This window comes from Bubalus kerabau, chromosome 4 (genome assembly GCF_029407905.1).
Source record: "Bubalus kerabau isolate K-KA32 ecotype Philippines breed swamp buffalo chromosome 4, PCC_UOA_SB_1v2, whole genome shotgun sequence".
Taxonomy (NCBI): domain Eukaryota; kingdom Metazoa; phylum Chordata; class Mammalia; order Artiodactyla; family Bovidae; genus Bubalus; species Bubalus kerabau.
The window spans coordinates 82,180,311-82,201,744 of NC_073627.1; the positions used below are offsets into that span (position 1 = coordinate 82,180,311).

Genomic DNA, 21,434 nt, shown 5'->3' on the forward strand with positions numbered 1-21,434 from the left:
TCATCTGAATAGCTTCTCCCTCCTCCCATTAGCCTGTTGTCCTAAAGCTCCATCCATTCATATTCATGGTTTCCAACCCTCTGCATGCTGCCAAGGCCAGCTTCCTTTGCACATTTTATTTCCTTGATCATCTTGGATTTTCATTTGAATTTCCGAAGAATCATTGAACTGCTTCAGATAAAGGATGAGCTATGAGAAATTGGAGCTAGTTCATAGAGAATCTACTGGGAGAAATTTATTTAAATATAAGAATTGAAGGCCAAATCTATAGTATAATACATTAACTTTATATTCACTGACTTTTATTTATTTCTATTTCCTCCTAGTGATTAATTTATTCCATATGTATTAGTAATTTATTCCATACGTATGATGAGAGAACAAATGAGGAAAACGTTTTATATTCTACTTACAATAGTAATATTTATTTAGTATAAATGTTAAACTACAAAAAAATTATGAAAATATAAAGAAATTTAAAATCACTCTGCTGCTGCTGCTAAGTCACTTCAGTTGTGTCTGACTCTGTGCGACCCCATAGACGGCAGCCCACCAGGCTCCCCCGTCCCTGGGATACTCCAGGCAAGAACACTGGAGTGGGTTGCCATTTCCTTCTCCAATGCATGAAAGTGAAAAGTGAAAGTGAAGTCGCTCAATTGTGTCTGACTCTTCGAGACCCCATGGACTGCAGGCTACCAGGCTTCTCTGTCCATGGGATTTTCCAGGCAAGAGTACTGGAGTGGGGTGCCATTGCCTACTCAGAAAATCACTCTATCCTACTGTAATTATTATTAACTTTTGGATTTATTTTCAGTCATAGATGTATGTATATTAAGAAATTGAGATAATTCTAGACATGCTATTTCATTATCTGCTTGTTTATGTGTAATATTGCTGCTACTGCTGCTGCTGCTGCTAAGTCACTTCAGTCGTGTCCAACTCTGTGTGACCCCATAGACGGCAGCCCACTAGGCTCCTCTGTCCCTGGGATTCTCCAGGCAAGAACACTGGAGTGGGTTGCCATTTCCTTCTCCAATGCATGAAAGTGAAAAGTGAAAGTGAAGTCGCTCAGTCGTGACCCGACTTTTAGCGGCCCCATGGACTGCAGCCTACCAGGCTCCTCTGTCCATGGGATTTTCCAGGCAAGAGTACTGGAGTGGGGTCATACATATTTTTCACGTCATATATTAAAGCTTTTAAAAAGTCTTTCTAGAATTCCATTGTATGTGTCACACGAGTGTATGTGCCTTGGTTTTTGTCTCATCACAACAAAGATTTGGAGGGATGGACATTAAAGCCCCTCGGCGTGTCACAGCTCTTGGGTCTTGAACCGTGTTATAGCTCTCAGGTCTCGAACGGACCGTGTTATAGCTCTTAGACAAATCAATGTTGCAGCTCAGTGTTTTATTTAGAAGGTAGTAGGAAAATCCATCTTCGAGGCATGAGGGCACGTTGATCCAAAGACGCAGAGAGAAGAGCACCCCAGGGCGCAGAGGGTGGGGAGAGAGAGAGAGAGAGAGAGCCTTTTGGCTCCTCTTTTTATATGTTTTTTTCTTCTCTCTGGGTCTGCCCTATGCAAATTGGGCTTAGTCAGTAGTGCTGTTCTACCTGAAGTCCTCAGTCCTCTCCTCGGACCTTCCTTTGACCTTCCTCTGTTCTATTTTCACGGGCTTTTCCCTTCCTTGTCTCTTAGCCACCGCCATTTTGGACGCCATTTTCCCTATTCTATTTACCTAACATATGGATATCCTATGATCTGTTTTTAGAAAGATAGGTTTTTCACAGATTTGACACTATTGACAAACAGTGCTATGATACCGACATTCATAAGCTTTCACATCCAAACTGTCTGCACATCTATAACTTTTTCCTCTGGAAAATTACCCAGAAGTGACTTGTGAGTCAAAGAGTATAGCTGGGCTAATTGTGACCTCCAGAAACGTTGTAGGCATTGAACCTCCTCTTGGCATATTTTTTCTAAAGATTATTTATTTATTTTTGACTGTGCTGGGTCTTTGTTCCTGCGGGCAGGTTTCTCTGGTTGCCGCCAGCACAGGCTACTCTCTAGTTGTGGTGTTCAGGCTTCTCACTGCCATGGCTTTGCTTGTTGGGGAGCATCGGCTGGCTCTAGGTGCAGGGGCTCAATAGTTGTGGCCCACAGCCTCAGTTGCCCCGAGGCACGTGGGATCTTCCCAGGCCAGGGATGGAACCGATGTCCCCTGCATTGGCAGGCAGATTCTTGGCCAGTGGACCACCAGGGAAGCCCTCCTCATGACATTCTATGACAGCCCTTAATAGGGAGCTTTTCTCAGGATATCTTTTGGCTAAGCCACTCTGAATACTCTTTGACTGCTTTTACCTAGATATTTCTACCCCAAGAAGAAAAATAACCACTTAGGTTTCTCGGCTTACAGGAAGAGGAAAGTGGAATGCTGCCAGTTATGAAAATGTTTGGAAAGAGTCTGGGCCATCTTAACCATCATCCTAATTAACATTTGCTTTATATCATGCATGAGAAGCCAACTTTTCTGTCAGAAAATATAAATGTCCGCTGGGAAACATGTATTTGCTCTGAGGAACTCTTGGGACCAAGAAAATAAAATGCTTAATAACAACAGCATAATGAGGTCACAGGGGTGCTGAAAGCATTAATTAAAGAATGGTTTAAAAGTTCTCCAGAAGCTTACGGAGAGGCGTGCTGTAGCCTCCCCAGGAGAAAGAGTCGGTTCCGAATATGTGGATTCCTGTACTGACAGAAACTAATATGTCTGACTACCTGGGCTGACTTGATTAAATCAGAGCTAAATCTTAAAAACACACTTAATTACAGCTTTCCTTATAGTAAAAGCAATGTGCCATATATATCGGAATCCTATTATTCTATTGAGAAGATGAGTCACAGCTCACCACACCTAATTGAATATTTAGGTTGTAAAACTAAAATTTTAAACATATCTGTAAAGGTTTAGAAGTAGATATTGTACTGACTATATATATATATATATATATATATATATATATACACACAATGTCCTGATTTTGCAGCCAAAGAGCCATAAGAAGACAGATCTGAACTGACCAATTGAATTAGAATTTGAGGCTCTGATCAGAAAAAAAAAAAAAAAAAAGCCGTGTTATATAAATACATCAAATTTGGACAAGTGCTTCCTAGTATTGTCTAATGAAGCTTAAATTTTCAGTTGCCCTTCTGGTTTAATGACGTTTCTAACTCCTAGCAAGAAAACCAGATTTTGCTGTAGTAGCTTCCTTGGCAAATCTAACCTCTAATTGTCCGTGCAGTAAAATAATCCATGCAAAGACTGCATGACTTGACTGTACAAGCTGATGCTGATACGAAGCCCCAGTTGGAAGACTTATATTTTATAAGCAAAGCAATGCAAGGTTTTTCTTTGCTTTTAGTGCTTCTTAATTACTTAGAAAACCTATAATCTGGTGTGAATGTTTAGTGGCTCAGTTGTGTCTGACTCAGTTGTGTCCAACTCTGTGACTTCTCCTAATTTTCTTTCCCATTTCCTTCCATTTCCTCCCTGGACTGGCCTGAGTTATTCCACACCTTTCTCCTTCCTCATGCAAATGTGTGCAGACAGATATGTGCATATACCAGGTTTTCGGTTTTACATGAAAGTAGCCTACAATTGGAGAAGGCAATGGCACCCCACTCCAGTACTCTTGCCTGGAAAATCCCATGGATGGAGGAGCCTGGTGGGCTGCAGTCCATGGGGTCGCTAGGAGTCAGACATGACTGAGCAACTTCACTTTGACTTTTCACTTTTATGCATTGGAGGAGGAAATGGCAACCCACTCCAGTGTTCTTGCCTGGAGAATCCCATGGACAGAGGAGCCTGGTGGGCTGCTGTCTATGGGGTCGCACAGAGTCGGACATGACTGAAGCGACTTAGCAGCAGTAGCAGCAGCAGCCTACAATTTGCCTTTTCCCTCATGGGCTTCTCTTCCTCTACTCTCTATCTCCTTTGCAAAGCTCTTTTTTTTTTCTTCCCTACAAGGATTCTCAATTTGAGCTGGGCCAGTGGTGGGCAAGGCGATGTGAAGGCTGTTTTCAGCTTATCTATCTCAAGAGTTCAAGGACATATGCCTATAAAGGTGGTAATGCAAAATCAAAGGTACTTACAAAGTATAAAAATGCTTATCTTGATCTTTAAGGAATTACCTAAGCTGGCATAAAGAAAAAGAATGGTTGATCTCGCTATGTCTTCCTCACAAAAAAACTAAGCAGCTTGATGGACAGTGACTATTTTTAGAAAGAAAATATGTCTTATTCCAGCAGAATTATGTGGGGTCTAAAATGTCCTGTAAATGTTGTAGGAAGGGGGACCCCTTCCAGGGCCCAAAACTGGGCTTTTGTCTAACTCTTAGAAATGAATTGTCCAAGGAGACATGTGTTGTCAAAGCAAGAGATTTTATTGGGAAAGGGCACCCGGGAGGAGAGCAGTAGGGTAAGGGAACCCAGGAGAACAGCTCTGCCACATGGCTTGCAGTCTCGGGTTTTATGGTGATGGAATTAGTTTCCAGGTTGTCCTTAGCCAATCATTCTGACTCAGAGTCCTTCCTGGTGGTGCACACCTTGTTCAGCCAAGAAGGATGTCAGAGAGAAGGATTCTGGGAGGTTGTCGGACAGGTGGTGTCTCCTTTTGACCTTTCCGGAACTCTTCTGGTTGGTGGAGGCTTATTAGTTCCCTGTTCCTTACCAGGACCTCCTGTCGTAAAACAACGCGTGAAAATGGTTACTATGGTTTCTGGCCAGGGGGCGGTTTCAGTCTGTGTGCTTCCCCTAACAAAAGGATGCTGCCATCGTTTTTCTGAGCCTGTTGCTGTGCTCTCTTGCACAGCTTTATCATTTGAGAAGAAAACATTCTTTTCCTTGATAAACAGCATAAATGCACTTCTATTTTCAGTTTTTCTAACTTTCTGGATTACTTAGAGTTGGCACCAAATCTCTCAGCCTGAAGGCATCTGTTTTATATATTTGACAGCAGCGACAGCCTCAGATGAACAGTTATAAATAGTATATCTTAGTTTTTAAATTATGGACCACATGTTAATCTTGTCCATACTGTATAATGATCTTATTCTTGTGATGAAATAATATACAGATATATATGAAGATTTTAGAAGTGTAAAGTACAAAGAATATTTGTTGCAGGTATTATTACTATTATTTTCATTTTCCTCTGCCCAAGTATTCTTTATTATCTAAATATAACAGGGGCTGACTATCTGAAATACATTTTTCCTTATCTGATGGGGGGAGGTTCCCTTTCCAGGGCCTGTTCCCAGCTAGGGAAATCTGTGCTTTTACTTGCAACTCTGGTATCCTGCAAACAACCCCCCAACCTCTACCCCACCCACACACGCAGTTTGCATTTTTCTGCTGATTAGGGAAATCCATGCCTAGCCATCTCCAACAAAAGCAGAGGTCTGTACCAGCAACATAGTCGCTCTCTCTTCCGATGGTGAGAGAAGTGTGGTGCTTTTGGAAAGTTTCGAGGCCAGAGTGGCTTGAGCTCAAGATAAGAGAGTTAACTCCAACACACTTGGTTTTCATGTAAGTCCATTTTACTGCTTTTTAAAAAAGAGTGAGATCTCAGGATTAGCAGCTGCTGGTGTAGGTCTAAGGTCCGAACCAAGGCTTTGCTGGGGCACCTGCTGCTTTCAGAACTGCTTGGGAGGGAGAGGATCCCCTACACAAAAGGCTTCTGTTCAATTTCTGTACATAGCTGAGAAAGCTTAAATGACAAGGGGAGAAAACCACAAGTGAAAAAGGAGGACAGACCAGGAGCAGTAAAAGGGAATACTGTTGACAAAAGGCTGGGCCAGGGCAAAAAGATACATGTGAGTGTGAAACAGCAGAGAAAAACTGAAAAACTCGCCCAGAATGGCTGAAGAGAAAATCTGGTGGCAGCATCTAGACTTTTGAAAAGGAAGATGGGACTCAAAATTATCTAAACCCCCCACAAGACAGTTGAAACGTCATGGTTCGCCTTTTAGTCTGTGTAGGTTACCATTTTTTTTTTTTTTTTTTCCCAGAATAAGTAGGAATGATTGAGTCCCTGCCATGGGATGGTTGTAACCCTAGGCCAGTCCTTCTCCTAACCCTGGCATGAGATAAGTGGACACAGGCAGCCTGGAAGTGTACATTCTGGAAGCCAGACTTCCCTCAGTGTGCTCATCATGATGTCATGCAGTTCTGTTGGGTATGCAAAGAGCACCCTGTGTGATTAAGTCAATGCATGACGCCTCTGTAGGTGTGACTTACCCTGATATTGGCTGGGCTAAATGCTGAGCTGAGTTCGAGCTGGAATGGTTAGAGTTCTGAATCACCCTGTTCTAGAGGCTGTTACCACAGCTGCCTCCCTGTAAGAGCTACATCTTTCCAGGAAGATTTTGTCTTTGTTCCACGTGATGCTCCCCTTCCTCTGCCTCCCATGTTTACAACATAATAGGAGATCAGTTGTTAACGGAGTTTGGGAAAGTCGTTTGCAGGCTTCCAGCCCCAGGGGCAACACAGAGCAGAGAGTAGGAGGGCAGGTGTGAGGGGAGAGACAGCAGATCAATAGTCATCACCTGACTCAAGGGGAGCCAGTCTGCAAACTAACAGACCTATGGGCTTGCCTGGTTTGAAAATAAATCTCTATCCCATCAGAGACACGTTGTCACAATAGACTATTTTTCTCAGAAATTTGACATTGGGAGTGAAGATTATCAGATAGCAGTGGAAACTGAAAGGGTGCGCCTAAAAGGCCATAAGTAAACCAAGTTTGAGATGGCAGAAACATGATTGGGCAAAAACCATAATAAGGCAGGGAAAAGATGTATAGCATCGAAGTGTGAAAGATGCACACGGAGAACCTGTGGAAATAGTTGAGTTATTCATGGCAAATGCAAGAAAGGAGATCTTCCAACTCATGCTCAGAAGGGTCAAGCAGTCCCTAAGTAGCAACCTAGAGAGAGAGGGAACTTAGCAGATCATAAGAACTTGGGTACTCACGGTTCAGCAGACAGCATGAACTTCCTGTTCACATCAGTCCCCCCTTTCGTCTCAAGTCCCATGGGGGTGTTGTGGCTGTGGGCCCGGGTGGGTGCTGTGCACAGGGGCCTGTTCCCAGCTCAGCAACACTGAGCTTAGGTACACTCCACCATCCCCCACCCCAACATCTTACAGGAGGACCTTCCCATCCTCCCTTCCAGACAGTCCCATTATCTTTATTACCCTGGAGTGTAGACAGATCTTCTCTGCGCTGGAGTTGGAGTTGTTCCCTGTCTTTACTCTGCTGATCAGGAATCAAATGTGCCCTTTGGAGCAGGATACTGTCTCTCGCTTCCTACACTGTTTGTTAAAGGAAACTTCCCAGAAAAGACAGTCTGGGAATCAGACTTGCAGAAACAACATGGAGAATTATCTCCCCACACTGAGGATTCTCGGGCTCCCTTGGCTCTCCTTCCGATTTAAACAGAGCCAAGTCCTACGTATTTTTCTTATTGCTGTTATGTTCTTAAAAGCACCACTTCCCCTTCTACTCACCTGGATGGCTTTCTGCTACTTAGTTTAAAGCTGCAGAATTGGCACAAAACTGTAAAACCTAGGCTGTGATCAGAATGTGGGAACTTGAATGACAGGTGAAAGTTATAATCAAACATGAAACCCTGATCCTTGGATGCCATGGTGCATGCGTGCGCGCGTGTTACGTTGCTTCTGTCATGTCTGACTCTTTGCAACTGTGGACAGTAGTTCACCAGGCTCCTCTGTCCAAGGGATTCTCCAGATAAGAATACTGGAGTGGGTTGCCATGCCCTCCTCCAAGAGATCTTCCCAACCCAGGGATTGAACCCATGTCTCTTTACGTCTCCTGCCATGGCACTTGACCAATTATGCTTGGCCAAGTACCATTATACTTGGTTCAGTTATGCTTCTGTTCATTTGGGGCATGACTACCCAAGATACGGGAAATTATTTCTATTCATTGCCTCCAGGATACTTAATGGAGCATTGACTTGGAAACCAGAGTTCTGGGACCGGCGTCTGAACTAGCCCTTGTCCCACCGTCGTCTCTTGTAACCCTTGCTCCGTCATTCTTGGCACACAGCACAATTTGTCCTTGCGTCTTGTGTGTATGTGTGTGTTTGATGACTTTGCCCTTACCAGACCATAAGCTCCATTAAGAATTATTTCTGTTTTGTTCACCACAGCAAACCTAGCCTGACCTAGCAGGTGCTTAAGAAATACTGATTGGACAAATTAAATATAGGTTTTGGACTCTTATTGTAAAGAGGCTTGAATAACATCTCAAGGAGTTTGTACTTTTGTGGCTAACAATAGTTAATAATATAGAGTAAAGAGTTAGTCACTCTGTTGTTTCCGACTCTTTGTGACCGCATGGACTGTAGCCTGTCAGGCTCCTCTGTCCATGGAAATCTCCAGGCAAGAATACTGAAGTGGGTAGCCATTCCCTTCTCCAGGGTATTTTCCTGACCCAGGGATAGAACTCAGGTCTCCTGCATTGCAGGCAGATTCTTTACCGTCTGAATCAGGAAAGTCCATCTACCATAGAATTTTTACTGATTACTAAACTATCTTTGTTATTTTCTTGTACAAGCGCTGTCACCTAGCTGGAGGCCATAGATCTGCATATGCCTTGGGAAAACATCTTAGTGTGTGCCCAAGCAGCGTTCTGAACTTGCGCCGACCCAGCATTCCAAGGTCTACACTATATTTTTCCTTAGCTTAGCAGGGTATGCCGACCCCAGCTAATCAACCCGATGTACTTTTACTTGGGTTATGCTGTATTGCTATATTTTGCTTTTATTCTTTTCCCGTAGTGATTTTCTCATGGCTTAGCCAGAGCAACAGGCGGCTGACTATTAACCCCTGCAGATGCCAATGAGACATCCCACAGAAACTGTCCACCTGGCAATGGAAAATGCTGATCTGGAGCTTGGCTGAGTGGTCTGTTCAAAAGCAGTTCAGTTCAGTTCAGTTCAGTTCATTCGCTCAGTCGTCTCTGACTCTTTGCGACCCCATGAATCGCAGCACGCCAGGCCTCCCTGTCCATCACCAACTCCCAGAGTTCACTCAAACTCACGTCCATCGAGTCGATGATGCCATCCAGCCATCTCATCCTCTGTCATCCCCTTCTCCTCCTGCCCCCAATCCCTCCCAGCATCAGAGTCTTTTCCAATGAGTCAACTCTTCACATGAGGTGGCCAAAGTACTGGAGTTTCAGCTTTAGCATCATTCCTTCCAAAGAACACCCAGGACTGATCTCCTTTAGAATGGACTAGTTGGATCTCCTTGCAGTCCAAGAGACTCTCAAGAGTCTTCTCCAACACCACAGTTCAAAAGCATCAATTCTTCAGCACTCAGCTTTCTTCACAGTCCAACTCTCACATCCATACATGACTACTGGAAAAACCATAGCCTTGACTAGACGAACCTTTGTTGGCAAAGTACTGTCTCTGTTTTTGAATATGCTATCTAGGTTGGTCATAATTTTCCTTCCAAGAAGTAAGCGTCTTTTAATTTCATGGCTGCAATCACCAAATGCAGTGATTTTGGAGCCCCCCAAAATAAAGTCTGACACTGTTTCCACTGTTTCCCCATCTATTTGCCATGAAGTGATGGGACCAGATGCCATGATCTTCGTTTTCTGAATGTTGAGCTTTAAGCTAACTTTTTCACTCTCCTCTTTCACTTTCGTCAAGAAGCGTTTTAGTTCTTCTTCACTTTCTGCCATAAGGTGGTGTCATCTGCATATCTGAGGTTATTGATATTTCTCCCAGCAATCTTGATTCCAGCTTGTGCATCTTCCAGCCCAGAGTTTCTTATGATGTACTCTGCATATAAGTTAAATAAGCAGGATGACAATATACAGCCTTGACGTACTCCTTTTTCTATTTGGAACCAGTCTGTTGTTCCATGTCCAGTCCTAACTGTTGCTTCCTGACCTGCATACAGGTTTCTCAAGAGGCAGGTCAGGTGGTCTGGGATTTCCATTTCTTTCAGTGGTAGGGTCAATTTTCCAGGGTGGTTCTTTTATTGTTAATGGCTGAGTTAAGTTTTCATGAACTGAGGTATATGGTCCCTGTCATTGTATGTCTCAGAGTCCCAAGCTAGCCCCTCACTAAGGTGTGGATGTAGTTTACTGGCTGGTCCCCTGGTGAGCCCAATGCCTGGATGTGAGTGCCTGCAGACAAAGCCCCAGGTGTGTGGGATCCTGAGTTCTGAGAGAGTGAGAGGATGTGTTCAGAGAGGGCAAAGGGTTGATTTGTGCAGGCATCAAGCCCACAGGGCAGGGACAGGGCTCAGGAGATGGGCAGGCCTGAAATGCAGCAAGAACAACCCTCCTGGAATTCCTGCAGGGGAGCCTTCACGTGCACGTTAAGTTGCTTCAGTCCGTCAGTTCAGTTGCTCAGTCGTGTCCAACTCTTTGCAGCCCCATGGACTGCAGCACACAAGGCTTCCCTGTCCATCACCAACTCATGTCCATTGAGTTGGCAATGCCATCCAACCATCTCATCCTCTGTTGTCCCCTTCTCCTGCCTTCAATCTTTCCCAGCATCAAGTCTTCCAGTGAGTCAGTTCTTCTTATCAGGTGGTCAAAGTATCGGAGTTTCAGCTTCAGCATCAGTCCTTCCAATGAATATTCAGGACTGATTTCCTTTGGGATTGACTGGCTTGATCTCCTTGCAGTTCAAGGGACTCTTAAGAGTCTTCTCCAACACCATAGTTCAAAAGCATCAATTCTTCAGCACTCAGCTTTCTTTATGGTCCAACTCTCACATCCATACATGACTACTGGAAAAACGATAGCTTTGACTATATGGACCTTTGTCTGCAAAGTAATGTCTCTGCTTTTTAATATGCTGTCTAGGCTGGTCATAGCTTTTCTTCCAAGGAGCAAGTGTCTTTTAATTTCATGGCTGCAGTCACCATCTGCAGTGATTTTGGAGCCCAAGAAAATAAAGCCTGTCACCATTTCCGTTGTTTCTCCATCTATTTGCCATGAAGTGATGGGACCAGATGCCACGATCTTTGTTTTTTGAAAGTTGAGTTTTAAGTCAACTTTTTCACTCGCCTCTTTCACTTTCATCAAAAGGGTCTTTAGTTCCTCTTCACTTTCTTCCATAAGGGTGGTGTCATCTGTGTATCTGAGGTTATTGATATTTCTCCTGGCAGTCTTTTTTTTTTTTTTTTAAATATTTATTTATTTGGCTGTGCCAGGAACTAGTTGTGGCACATGAACCCTTGGTTGCAGCATGTGGGATCTAGCTCCCCAACCAGGGATTGAACTCAGGGCCTCTGCATTGGGAGCTCAGAATTCTAACCACTGGACCACCAGTGAAGTCCCTCTCCTGGCAGTCTTGATTCCAGCTTGTGCTTCATCCAGCCCAGCGTTTCTCACGATGTACTCTGCATAGAAGTTAAATAAGCAGGGTGACAATATACAGCCTTGACGTACTCCTTTCCCAATTTGGAGCCACTCTGTTGTTCCGTGTCTGGTTCTAACTGTTGTGTCCAACTCTTTGTGACTCTATAGACTTTAGCCTGCCAGGCTCCTCTGTCCATGGGATTCTCCAGGCAAGAATACTGGGTTGGGTTGCCATGCCTTCCTGCAGGGGATCTTCCTGACTCAGGGACTGAACCCACGTCTCTTATGTTTCCTGCATTAGCAGGCGGGTTCTTTATCACTAGTGCCATCTGGGAAGCCTGGGGAGACTTTGGGGCGGCTCTTTCATGTGGATGGGTTAGAGGAGGGGTCCCCAGGTTACAGCACGGGTCCGTGGCCTGTTAGGAACCAGACCACACAGCAGGAGGTGAGTGGCAGGCAAGTGAGCGAAGCTTCATCTGTATTTACAGTCTCTCCCTATGACTTGTATTACCACTCGCACTCAGGAGAACAAGCTTAGGGCTCCCACTGCTTCTGCATTATGGTGGTATAATTATTTCATTATATATCACAATGTAATAATAATAGAAATAAAGTGCATGATAAATGTAATGTGCTTGAATCATCCCCAGACCATCCCCCCACCGCTTCTTGGTCCATGGGAAAATTGTCTTCTGTGGAACTGGTCCCTGGTGCCAAAAAAGGTTGGGGACTCCTGGGTTAGAGTGACTTCGAAATTGGAGGCTAACAGCTAATGGTTTTCAAGTTCTTTATGTTTTTTATTTAAAGTAAAAATAAGCTCACAATCATGGTCTTTGCTCTGTTTTCTGCTTCCCACCCATCAGATTTGCACAGGGAGAAACGCGCACTTCCTATGGTTTCCTGCCCCACCCACGTTTTTGTTTTGTTCCATTCTGGGTCTGGTATTGGTCCATTCTCACTGGAAGCGTGGAGATCGCCTCCTCAACCCCCACCTGGTAGGCAGCAGGGGCCGTGGGAAACCTGGAAGACCTTGTGCGATCCAGGGCTTTTGTGACAGCACTTGGCTCACCCCCTCCCCTTCTCTCCTCATTAGCTTGCGTCTCTGAGACGGAGCCCATATGAAGAACACCCAGTCACTTCTATTTTCAGCCTGTCCTTAGCACCAGATGATCTTGACAAGTTGCCCTTTTTCAGAAGGACATCCGTCATGAAATGCAGGTATCAAGTGTCATTGAGGGCTCTTCTGCCCCACAAAGGCTTAGGGAAAACTTGACCTGAAACCCAGTTCCTGACACTGTGAGTTCAGCATGGCCCCTGCTCCAGCCCCCTTCTCCTCTGTCCCCCTCACCCCTGCTCCGGCCCCCTTCTCCTCTGCCCCCCTCACCCCTGCTCCGGCCCCCTGCTCCGGCCCCCTTCTCCTCTGCCCCTCACCCCTGCTCTGGCCCCCTTCTCCTCTGCCCCCCTCACCCCTGCTCCAGCCCCCTTCTCCTCTGTCCCCCTCACCCCTGCTCCAGCCCCCTTCTCCTCTGCCCCCCTCACCCCTGCTCCAGCCCCCTTCTCCTCTGTCCCCCTCACCCCTGCTCCGGCCCCCTTCTCCTTCTCTGTCCCTGCTGCTGAATCATGCAGCCTCCTCACTTTTATTCAAAATCCAACTTGGACTCTGAGTCTTGTCCTTGTTCCATTTCTACAACAAATCCAGTGGAAATCAGCATTTTCCTGGGCCTCTAGTTTTATTAATGATTTTATGAGAGGTGGCGGTCAGAGCAGGGACCACTTCAGCCATAACCGGCCCTCTGCCATGCCCCCAGCACCTCTTCATGTCCCACCAGCCCTGTGTCCTGCCCCTCCTGCCCCCCACCTCCTGCTGTGCACAGGATGAGGCCTTCGTGACTTTCCAAGGCCCTCGGCCCTCTTCTGCCCACACACATGCCAAGCATGTCAACGTGTGCCCACACCGCACGTTAAATGTAGTTTCTGCTGCAAGAAATGAAAAGCATTTCATTTCAATTTTGCTTTTGAGGTTGACTATAAGTAGCTCATTCAATTCATGATTGCTCTGATTTCCCAGGAGTTATTCATTCACCTGTTTTTAAAAAGTGAGACAATGTATTAATAATTTACCATATAGAGTAAAGTATCTTTGAATATTGGGCTTCCTGGGTGGTTCGTTGGTAAAGAATCTGCCTGCCAAAGATCCCCTGGAGGAGGAAATGGCAACCTGCTTCAGTATTCTTGCCTGGAAAATTCAATGGACAGAGGAGCCTGGTGGGCTGTAATCCATGGCGTTGTAAACAGTTGGATATGACTGAGTGAGCACATCTTTGAATATTAGATTTGAAAGTTATCAAGTCAGCATTATATAAACATTTACTTATACATTTGTTAATTTTAAACCTTAGAGTATTTAGGTACAGAAATGTAAGTCTTAGAGTATTTAGCTACAATAGGCATTGTAGCTCTGCTTTCCAGTGGATGAGACAGCTTTGGCAGGAGGCGTGTCTACAAGCAAGAACCTTTAGGAATAGAATCCAGTCCAAACCATGGCTCATCCCTTGCCAGGAGCAGCCCCATCAAGCCAATCCATTTACTCTTATGTCTTCTGGAATGATGATGAACACAATTATGTTTGTCTCATTACACATATTTTTGCAGAGCCCGTGCTTGCGTGCTAAGTTGCTTCAGTCATGTCCAACTCTTGTGACCCTGTGAACCATAGCCCACCAGGCTCCTCTGTCCATGGGATTCTCCAGGCAAGACTACTGGAGTGGGTTGCCATGCCCTCCTCCAGGGGATCCCAACTAAGCTTTAAAATAGCCATGAAGTGCATTCCTCCTACATGGATTTCATCAGGCACCTTAAGCAGCCTTTAGAGAATATTTCACTTGGGGGTCGGCTTGGTTTCAAGTGTGGAAGAGGAGACTACGGGCATCCTGGCAGGGGCAGTAGCCTGGGCAGAGGTGTGGAGGCAGGGGCTGCAATGAGCCAAGTCTGACCACCGTGGAAGCCATGCTGAACACTTGGGACCTTACTGCACAGGTCATGAGGAAGAAGTGACATTCCAGGAAATGGCTCAGTTGACAGACTGAGAGTCACATAGGGTGAACATCCTTAATTCTTCTTTTCTCAGCTTTCTTCCCTCTATCCTTTCAGGCATTTTTTTTTTTTTTTTGGTAAGGAGAGACTTTATTCAAAAGGATTATTGCAATTCGGGGAAGGGGCTTATTGCACTATTGGGAGGGGAGAGCATTATGGAGTGTGCTCCATTTGTAAGATCTGCAAGTTTTTGAAAGGTCAGGCAGAAAAGGGCCTTTTTGTCATGGAAGGAGTCAGCAAGGCTAGAAAGAGAGTGAGATGAGAGGCTGGCTTGACTCGACCAGGAAAAGTTTTTCTTGAGGTCCGTTGGAAAGGGACTTCTCCCCGCCCCACCCCCATGCCAGGCTGCCTGCCGGATCTTAGATCCCCAATCAGGGATGGAACCCATGCCCCATAATGGAAGTGTGGAGTGCTAATCACTGGACCACCAGGGAAGTCGCAGGAGTGGGCTTCTTGGTAGGAGCTCAAGGGTTTTTTAACATCACTGTTTTTATTAGCAGGTTAGATGAATGCAGGTACCCAGTAAGCCCCACAGGAGACTTAGTGTAAGCAGAACTGATGGAATAAGCACCAGACATCATTTGGAGTTTTCAGTGACCACTGGTGCTCCATGTACTTTATGTTTGGATTATTCAGTGTTTTTCCCATCCTTTAATGTTAGGTCTCTTCAGCCAAATGATAAGGTTGAACAGGGTAGAAATTACAGAGTGTGGATCCCAGTGGGTGTTTAGTAGAAGCCGTCACTTCCATTTGTGCTGCAAGGTCTCCCAGAGGTGGCTCTTTTTTCCTTTTGTTTTATGGGGTTTTTTTCCTCTGCATTTTATTTATCATGCCTTTTTTTGCTTGCGTGTTTCATTTTTGTCTCCTTTCTTCCATCCATGGAGTTGATAGATTTTTTTCCCAGTGATTTTTTTTTTTTTTTTTTTTTTTTTAGAAAAGTGGTAGCCTATGTTTAAAACTCAGATTCCTCATAAAACTCAGAAATCCCAGTTTTGTTTGCAAGTTGACACACAGGACCCTGGACAGTATTCCCATGGCAAAAGTCCATGAGCACTGCCTTCTTTGGATAGTTATTCTCTCACCAGTTTACCCCAGGCCCCACTATGCTCTATTGTCTCTCCTACTCTGTGGAAGGATCAGTTATCCTTTCATTTGAGCTGTTGCTTTCCTATATCTCCTGTTTACTCATGTGTATGACTTTGCTGGCCCCAGAAGGTGTTTAAATTTGTTACCATATTTTAACTGGAAAATTAAGTGGACTTATATTTGTTATCATTACTGATATATTTTAATTCCTATCTGCCTGAGTCTTTGGTGCTCTCTCTTTGTCCCACAAGATCAGTTTTTTCTCTCTTTTCTTGTCTTCTTTTGGGTTGATTGAGTTTGTTGTCTCACTCCACTTTTTTCTTCCTGTACCACTCTGAAAATTATACTGTTTTTTATCAGTCTAAAAAACTGATCATGGTTAACTATCAGTTTTTTATACTTTAAAAACTTTAGTGGTTAACCTAGTAATTGTGACTTTAACTCACCAAATTCTAAAGTGATCAATATCTTTATTCTGAACAACATCCTCCCTTTTCTGCCCTGCCCCCGCTTGTATATTAGTGGTTTTATATATTTTAAGTCTATATATTTCTTTTCTTTTAGAATCTCATAAAGCATTACTTCTTTTATGCTTCTGTAGAGTCAATGCTTGTACTGATTTATCATTTTCAGAAAATATTCACCATTTTCTGTCTTCCTCATTCTTTCTTATAGTTTGGGATCTTTTATCTTTTATCTTCTTGTATCCTCTCAATTCCTTCTTCTAGGTCCTTTTAGATGTCTTACATCTCTGTCAACTTCCTTGACTTGAACTATAGTCTTTAAATTTCCTTTAATGAATATCTGCCCATGGTAATTTTTTTTTTTCTGATTTTATTTATCTTTTCACCTCTCATCTGAGTGTTCTTTATTCCTTCTCCTCCCTGCTTTTACTTTGGAAAGTATACATTACATTTCTTCTTCCCATCCCCATTCTTATTTCCCTTAAAATTATAATTAGAAGTATAACGTGCACGCTTAGCTTTAAAAAACTTTTTAAAAAAGTTTGTTTATTGCACTGGGTCCTCGTTGCTGTGTGCAGGCTTTCTCTAATTGCAGAGGGTGGAGGCTACTCCTGGTTGCGGTGTGTGGGCTTCTCTGGTTGCGGTGTGTGGGCCTTTCGTTGTGGTGGCTTCTCTTGTTGCGGAGCTTGGGCTTTGGGCTTCACGGGCTTCAGTGGTTGCTGCATGTGGGTTCAGTAGTTGTGGTGCACAGGTTTAGTTGCCCTAAAGTACGTGGGATCTTCCTAAACCAGGGATAGAACCAGTGTCCTCTGCATTGCAAGGCAGATTCTTAACCACTGGACCACCAGGGAAGCCCCTAAAATGTCTTTAGAAATTAATCAAAATAGATATTATACCAAACAACACAAGGACATTAAAATACTTTAAGATAATCATACTTCCATATTATTGCTATCCAATATTTTAGTTCCAAGTCATTTATAATGTCTCCCCTCCATTAATCTTAAAAAAAAAAACTTAAACAGCATGGTTATTTACAAATTGACTATCATCTCTATTATCGTCTTTGCTCATCATTGTTTATCTTACTTTTTTCTATGTTTAATTTACTTTAAATTGAAATATATTATTGTTATTTACTATTTTCTTTCAGGGAGCCTTGAATTGGGAATTCTTTTCTTTGTATAGAAATGTCTATATTTTACTCCCATTCTTAAATAATTGTATGTATCTTTGAGTGTGCTGGGTCTTCTTTGCTGCGTGGACTTCTCTCCAGCTGTGCAGAGTGAGGGCTCCTCTAGTTGCAGTGGGCAGGCTGCTCATTGTGGTAGCTTCTCTTGTTGTGGAGCACAGGCTCTAGGGTGCGTGGGCTCAGTGGTTGCAGCTCCTGGGCTGTAGAACACGGGCTCTAGGGCGCATGGGCTCAGTAGCTGCAGCTCCTGGGCTCTAGAGCACAGGCTCAGTAGTTGTGGTACATGGGCTTAGTTGCTCCACAGCATGTGGGATCTTCTCAGATCAGGTTTGAACTCATATCTTCTGCATTGATAGATTCTTTACCACTGAGCCACCAGGGAAGCCCTCACCCACGTTTCTGAGCAATAATTTAGTTAGATATAGAATATTAGTTTGACGCATTAATTTTTTTTACCACTTGAGTATGTTATTCCATTATCTTCTTGCTTCTGTGTCATTAATGAAAATTCTGGTCCTGATCTAATTCCCATTATTTGGTTGGTAACCTCTTTTTTCTATCTGATTGCTTCAGGATTTTCTCTTTGGCCCTGGGGTGTATGTGGTTCTTTTGAATCCTGCTTGGAACTTGTGATGATTGAAATAAACATCACAGGTAGCACTTTAATTTTGTCAAATTCTCAGTAATTGTCTTTTTAATGTGTCCTCTTCTACATCTTTCTCCTGGAACTCCAATTAAAAGTATATTTTATTTTGTCAACACACTCTTCATGTCTTGTAACCTCTCTTTTACATTTTTCTATTTCTTTTTTTCTTTCTTTACTATATTATGAGTACTTTCTTTCCATCTTCCATGATACAGATTCTCTTTTTAGCTATATCTAATATTTAACCTAACACTGTATTGTTCATTTTAAAATTTCTACTTAGTTCTTTTTTTCTTTCCAAAGCTGTCATTTCTTTTTTCATAGAGGCTTGTTCTTTTATTATAGTTTTTATTCCTTCTTTTACATTAAAAATACCTTTAAACATACTTAGTTTATAGTTCCATCAGATTTTTCTTTTTTTTTTTAATTTTTTGCTATGCTGGGTCTTCATTGCTTTGGGCAAACTTTCTCTAGTTGTGGTGAGCAAGGGGCTACTCTTGGTTGTGGTCCATCAGATTATTCTATTACCATCAGTTCTTGAGGTGCTAATTCTTCTACTTCCTATGCACGTGGCCTCTCTGACTGGTTTGTTTCTTTGTCTGGTTTATTCATCAGGACTTGTTTATTCTGAGAGAGCCTTATATGAGTCTGGGCTATGAAAATATTTCTCTGGGGCATTTTGGTCCTGACTATATTTTTATGGTAATTTATCAGCTCCTGATTCTTGCACAATTTAAACAGTGTAAATCTGGGTCACACACTTGTACAGGTCACAGGCTTGATGTTTTATTTTTTCATGAGATATATACAATTTTTTCACCTTGAGACTAGGATAGAATATACTCTGAGTTACTAGGGAGTGGTAGTAGTTTGTCTAGTCCTACACTCATGCGGAGGGAGGTTTTCAAGAATTTTGACTGTATGTAGTTATGTTGGTTCCAGTCCCCTACCTTGCCTGGGTCTAGGCTACATCACCTCTCCTCACCTGAACATTAACATCCCAGTCCTAGGCCCCCATGCAAGTGAATCCAGATTCAGCTAGTTTTGCAGCATTTGCTCTCATGCCTCCTGCTTTGGGCTTTCTCTCTTCATTTGTGGCCTGTGTTTTTAAAAAGTTATATTTTATAGGTCTGTGAGGTATATTCTCAAGATGATCACATTGCTCTTGCTGCTGCTGCTGCTGCTAAGTTGCTTCAGTCGTGTCCGACTCTGTGCGGCCCCATATATGGCAGCCCACCAGGCTCCCCTGTCCCTGGGATTCTCCAGGCAAGAACACTGGAGTGGGTTGCCATTTCCTTCTCCAATGCATGAAAGTGAAAAATGAAAGTGAAGTTGCTCAGTCGTGTCCGATTCTTCGCGACCCCATGGACTACAGCCCACCAGGCTCCTCCGTTCATGGGATTTTCCAGGCAAGAGTACTGGAGTGGGGTGCCATTGCCTTCTCCGATGATCATATTAGGTTATATTTTATGTATGTTTGGAACTGAAAGAAGATCTAGGTGATTTTTATATGATGTTTTAAAATATATTAATTTATTTATAAACTTTTTACTGGCTACCTATTATGGGCCGTTTTTTTTTCTTTTTTAAATTAGAGGATAATCGCTTTACAATGTTGTGTAGGTTTATGCTGTACAACAACGTGAATTGGCCATATGTCCCCTCCCCCTTGAACCTTCCTGCCACTACCTACCCCGTCCTACCCCTCTAGCTTGTCACAGAGTACTGGGTTGACCTCCCTGTGCTATATAATAACTTCCCATTAGCTATTTGTTTTACATAAGATAATGTATATGCTTCGATGCTACTCTCTCAATATGTCCCTCCCTCTTCTTCCCCTGGTGCTGGGGTACAATACTAAACAAAACAAGGTCTTTGTACAGTTTACATTCACAAGAGGAAGACAAAACAAAGAATAAATAAAAGTGTAATGTCAGGGGGAGCTATGAGGAAAGTCAAAGCAGGCTAATGAGAGAGAGAGACTGGGTTGGTAGGGTGTGCTATATTTAGGACAGCAAAGGAAGCCTCTGTGAGGAGGTGATGTTTGAGCTGAGGTTCACGTGAAGTGATGCAGAGCCATGCTGATGCCTGGGGTGTCAGTCTGGGTCCTCCAAGGAGCAGACACCAAGGCAGGACTAGCCACACAAGAGATTTATGAAGGCAACGCCTGTGAACAAGACAAGCGTCCAGTGCAGAGTGCAGGTGTGGGTCTCCTTTAGCAGAAATGACATATTCAAGTCAGGTACAGCAAAGCCTTCTGTCAAGTGCAGGGCCTTTCTGAGTGCTCTGCTCTGACTAGGAAGGGAAACGGGGAGGGAGCTGGTCGGAGCCTGGGAGAGCTGTCAGACTGTGACTTGAGTGAAGAGGAGAGGGGAGGGCAAAGGCTGAGGGGAAGCATCCTGGAGTTCTACGCTGCTCTAAGAGAGTTTGGCAAAGTTGTTGAAAAGCCCTTGAGCCAAAGGCCCCTGTTAGGTGAATTTTTCATCTCCCAAGAATAGGCTTGTCTTGGTCATCTTGCCCCGCCCAGTCACTGACCAGGAGTAGCTTATGGAGGGCATGACTTTATCACACATGCAGGGATGGATTTCAGAGCACAGTATCCATGAGTCCTAGTCGCTTATGGGTCTTTGTTGTGGCACATGGGCTTTCTCTGGTTGCAGCATGCAGGAGCTTTTCTATTTGCAGCATGCAGACTTCTCTAGTTGTGGAACACGGGCTCTAGAGTGCCTGGGCTCAGTCGTTGCAGTGTGCAGGTTTAGGTGCCCTGTGGCATGTGGGATCTTAGTTCCTTGACCAGGGCTCAAACCTGTGTCCTGTGCATAGGAAAGCAGATTCTTAACCACTGTACCCACTAGGGAAGTCCCTGTATTCTTTAAGCATCACTCTGGCTATGGTCTGGGAATACATTGCAGAAGAACAGAAGTGGAAGCAGAGTAACAAATTAGGTCCATTGTAACTCCCCAAGAAAGCAGGGATGGTGGCTTGGCTGGGAGTAGTCACTGTGGAGGTGGTGAGAAGTGGGGGATGTGGTCATTTGAAGGTACACTGTATAATTTACTGATGGATTAGGTGAGCAGTTGGAGGAAAAGAGGAGAGTCAAGAATGATCTCTCTTTTCTGTCTTTTTTGTTTGTCTGTTTGCCTATAGCAACTAGATAACTACAGTTGTTATTTTCTGAGATGGGAACACTGTGTGAGGTGCTTATCTGGAGAGTACAGAAATGAAAATCTATTGTAGACCTCTGCTGTGTTTTAGAAGTCTCACATGGTTTTGCAACTTGCTTTTTTGTTTTTGTGGGCTTCTTTCCATTTCAATACAGATATATTGCCTCATTATATTTTGAGGGCTGCCCAGTATTTCTTGTCTGGATGTGTCATTCTTGATTGAACTAGCTCCCTCAGGATGGACTTTTGGGTTATTTCCTTTTTTTTTTTTTTTTTTGGTGTGATTGTAAACCATGATGCTTAAAAATGATATTCTTTATCCCTTGCCACATAACAAGACATCCCAAAACTTAGTGGCTTAAACACAACAACATGTAATATGTC

The 21,434-nt window shown here is 43.7% G+C and overlaps 1 protein-coding gene across 8 annotated transcripts in view; it reads left to right on the forward strand.

Annotated features, from left to right (window-relative positions):
- MOB3B (MOB kinase activator 3B) overlaps positions 1-21,434 on the forward strand; it is a 241,459-nt gene that overhangs the window by 29,843 nt on the left and 190,182 nt on the right. Inside the window, exon 3 of one of the 8 annotated variants that reach the window (XM_055577856.1) lies at positions 12,269-12,489. The exons of 6 other annotated variants lie outside the window; for them this stretch is intronic. In XM_055577856.1, the coding sequence (XP_055433831.1) occupies positions 12,269-12,404 (136 nt within the window). In that variant the 3' untranslated portion in view covers positions 12,405-12,489. One more of the 8 variants, XM_055577849.1, reaches the window with a different exon arrangement.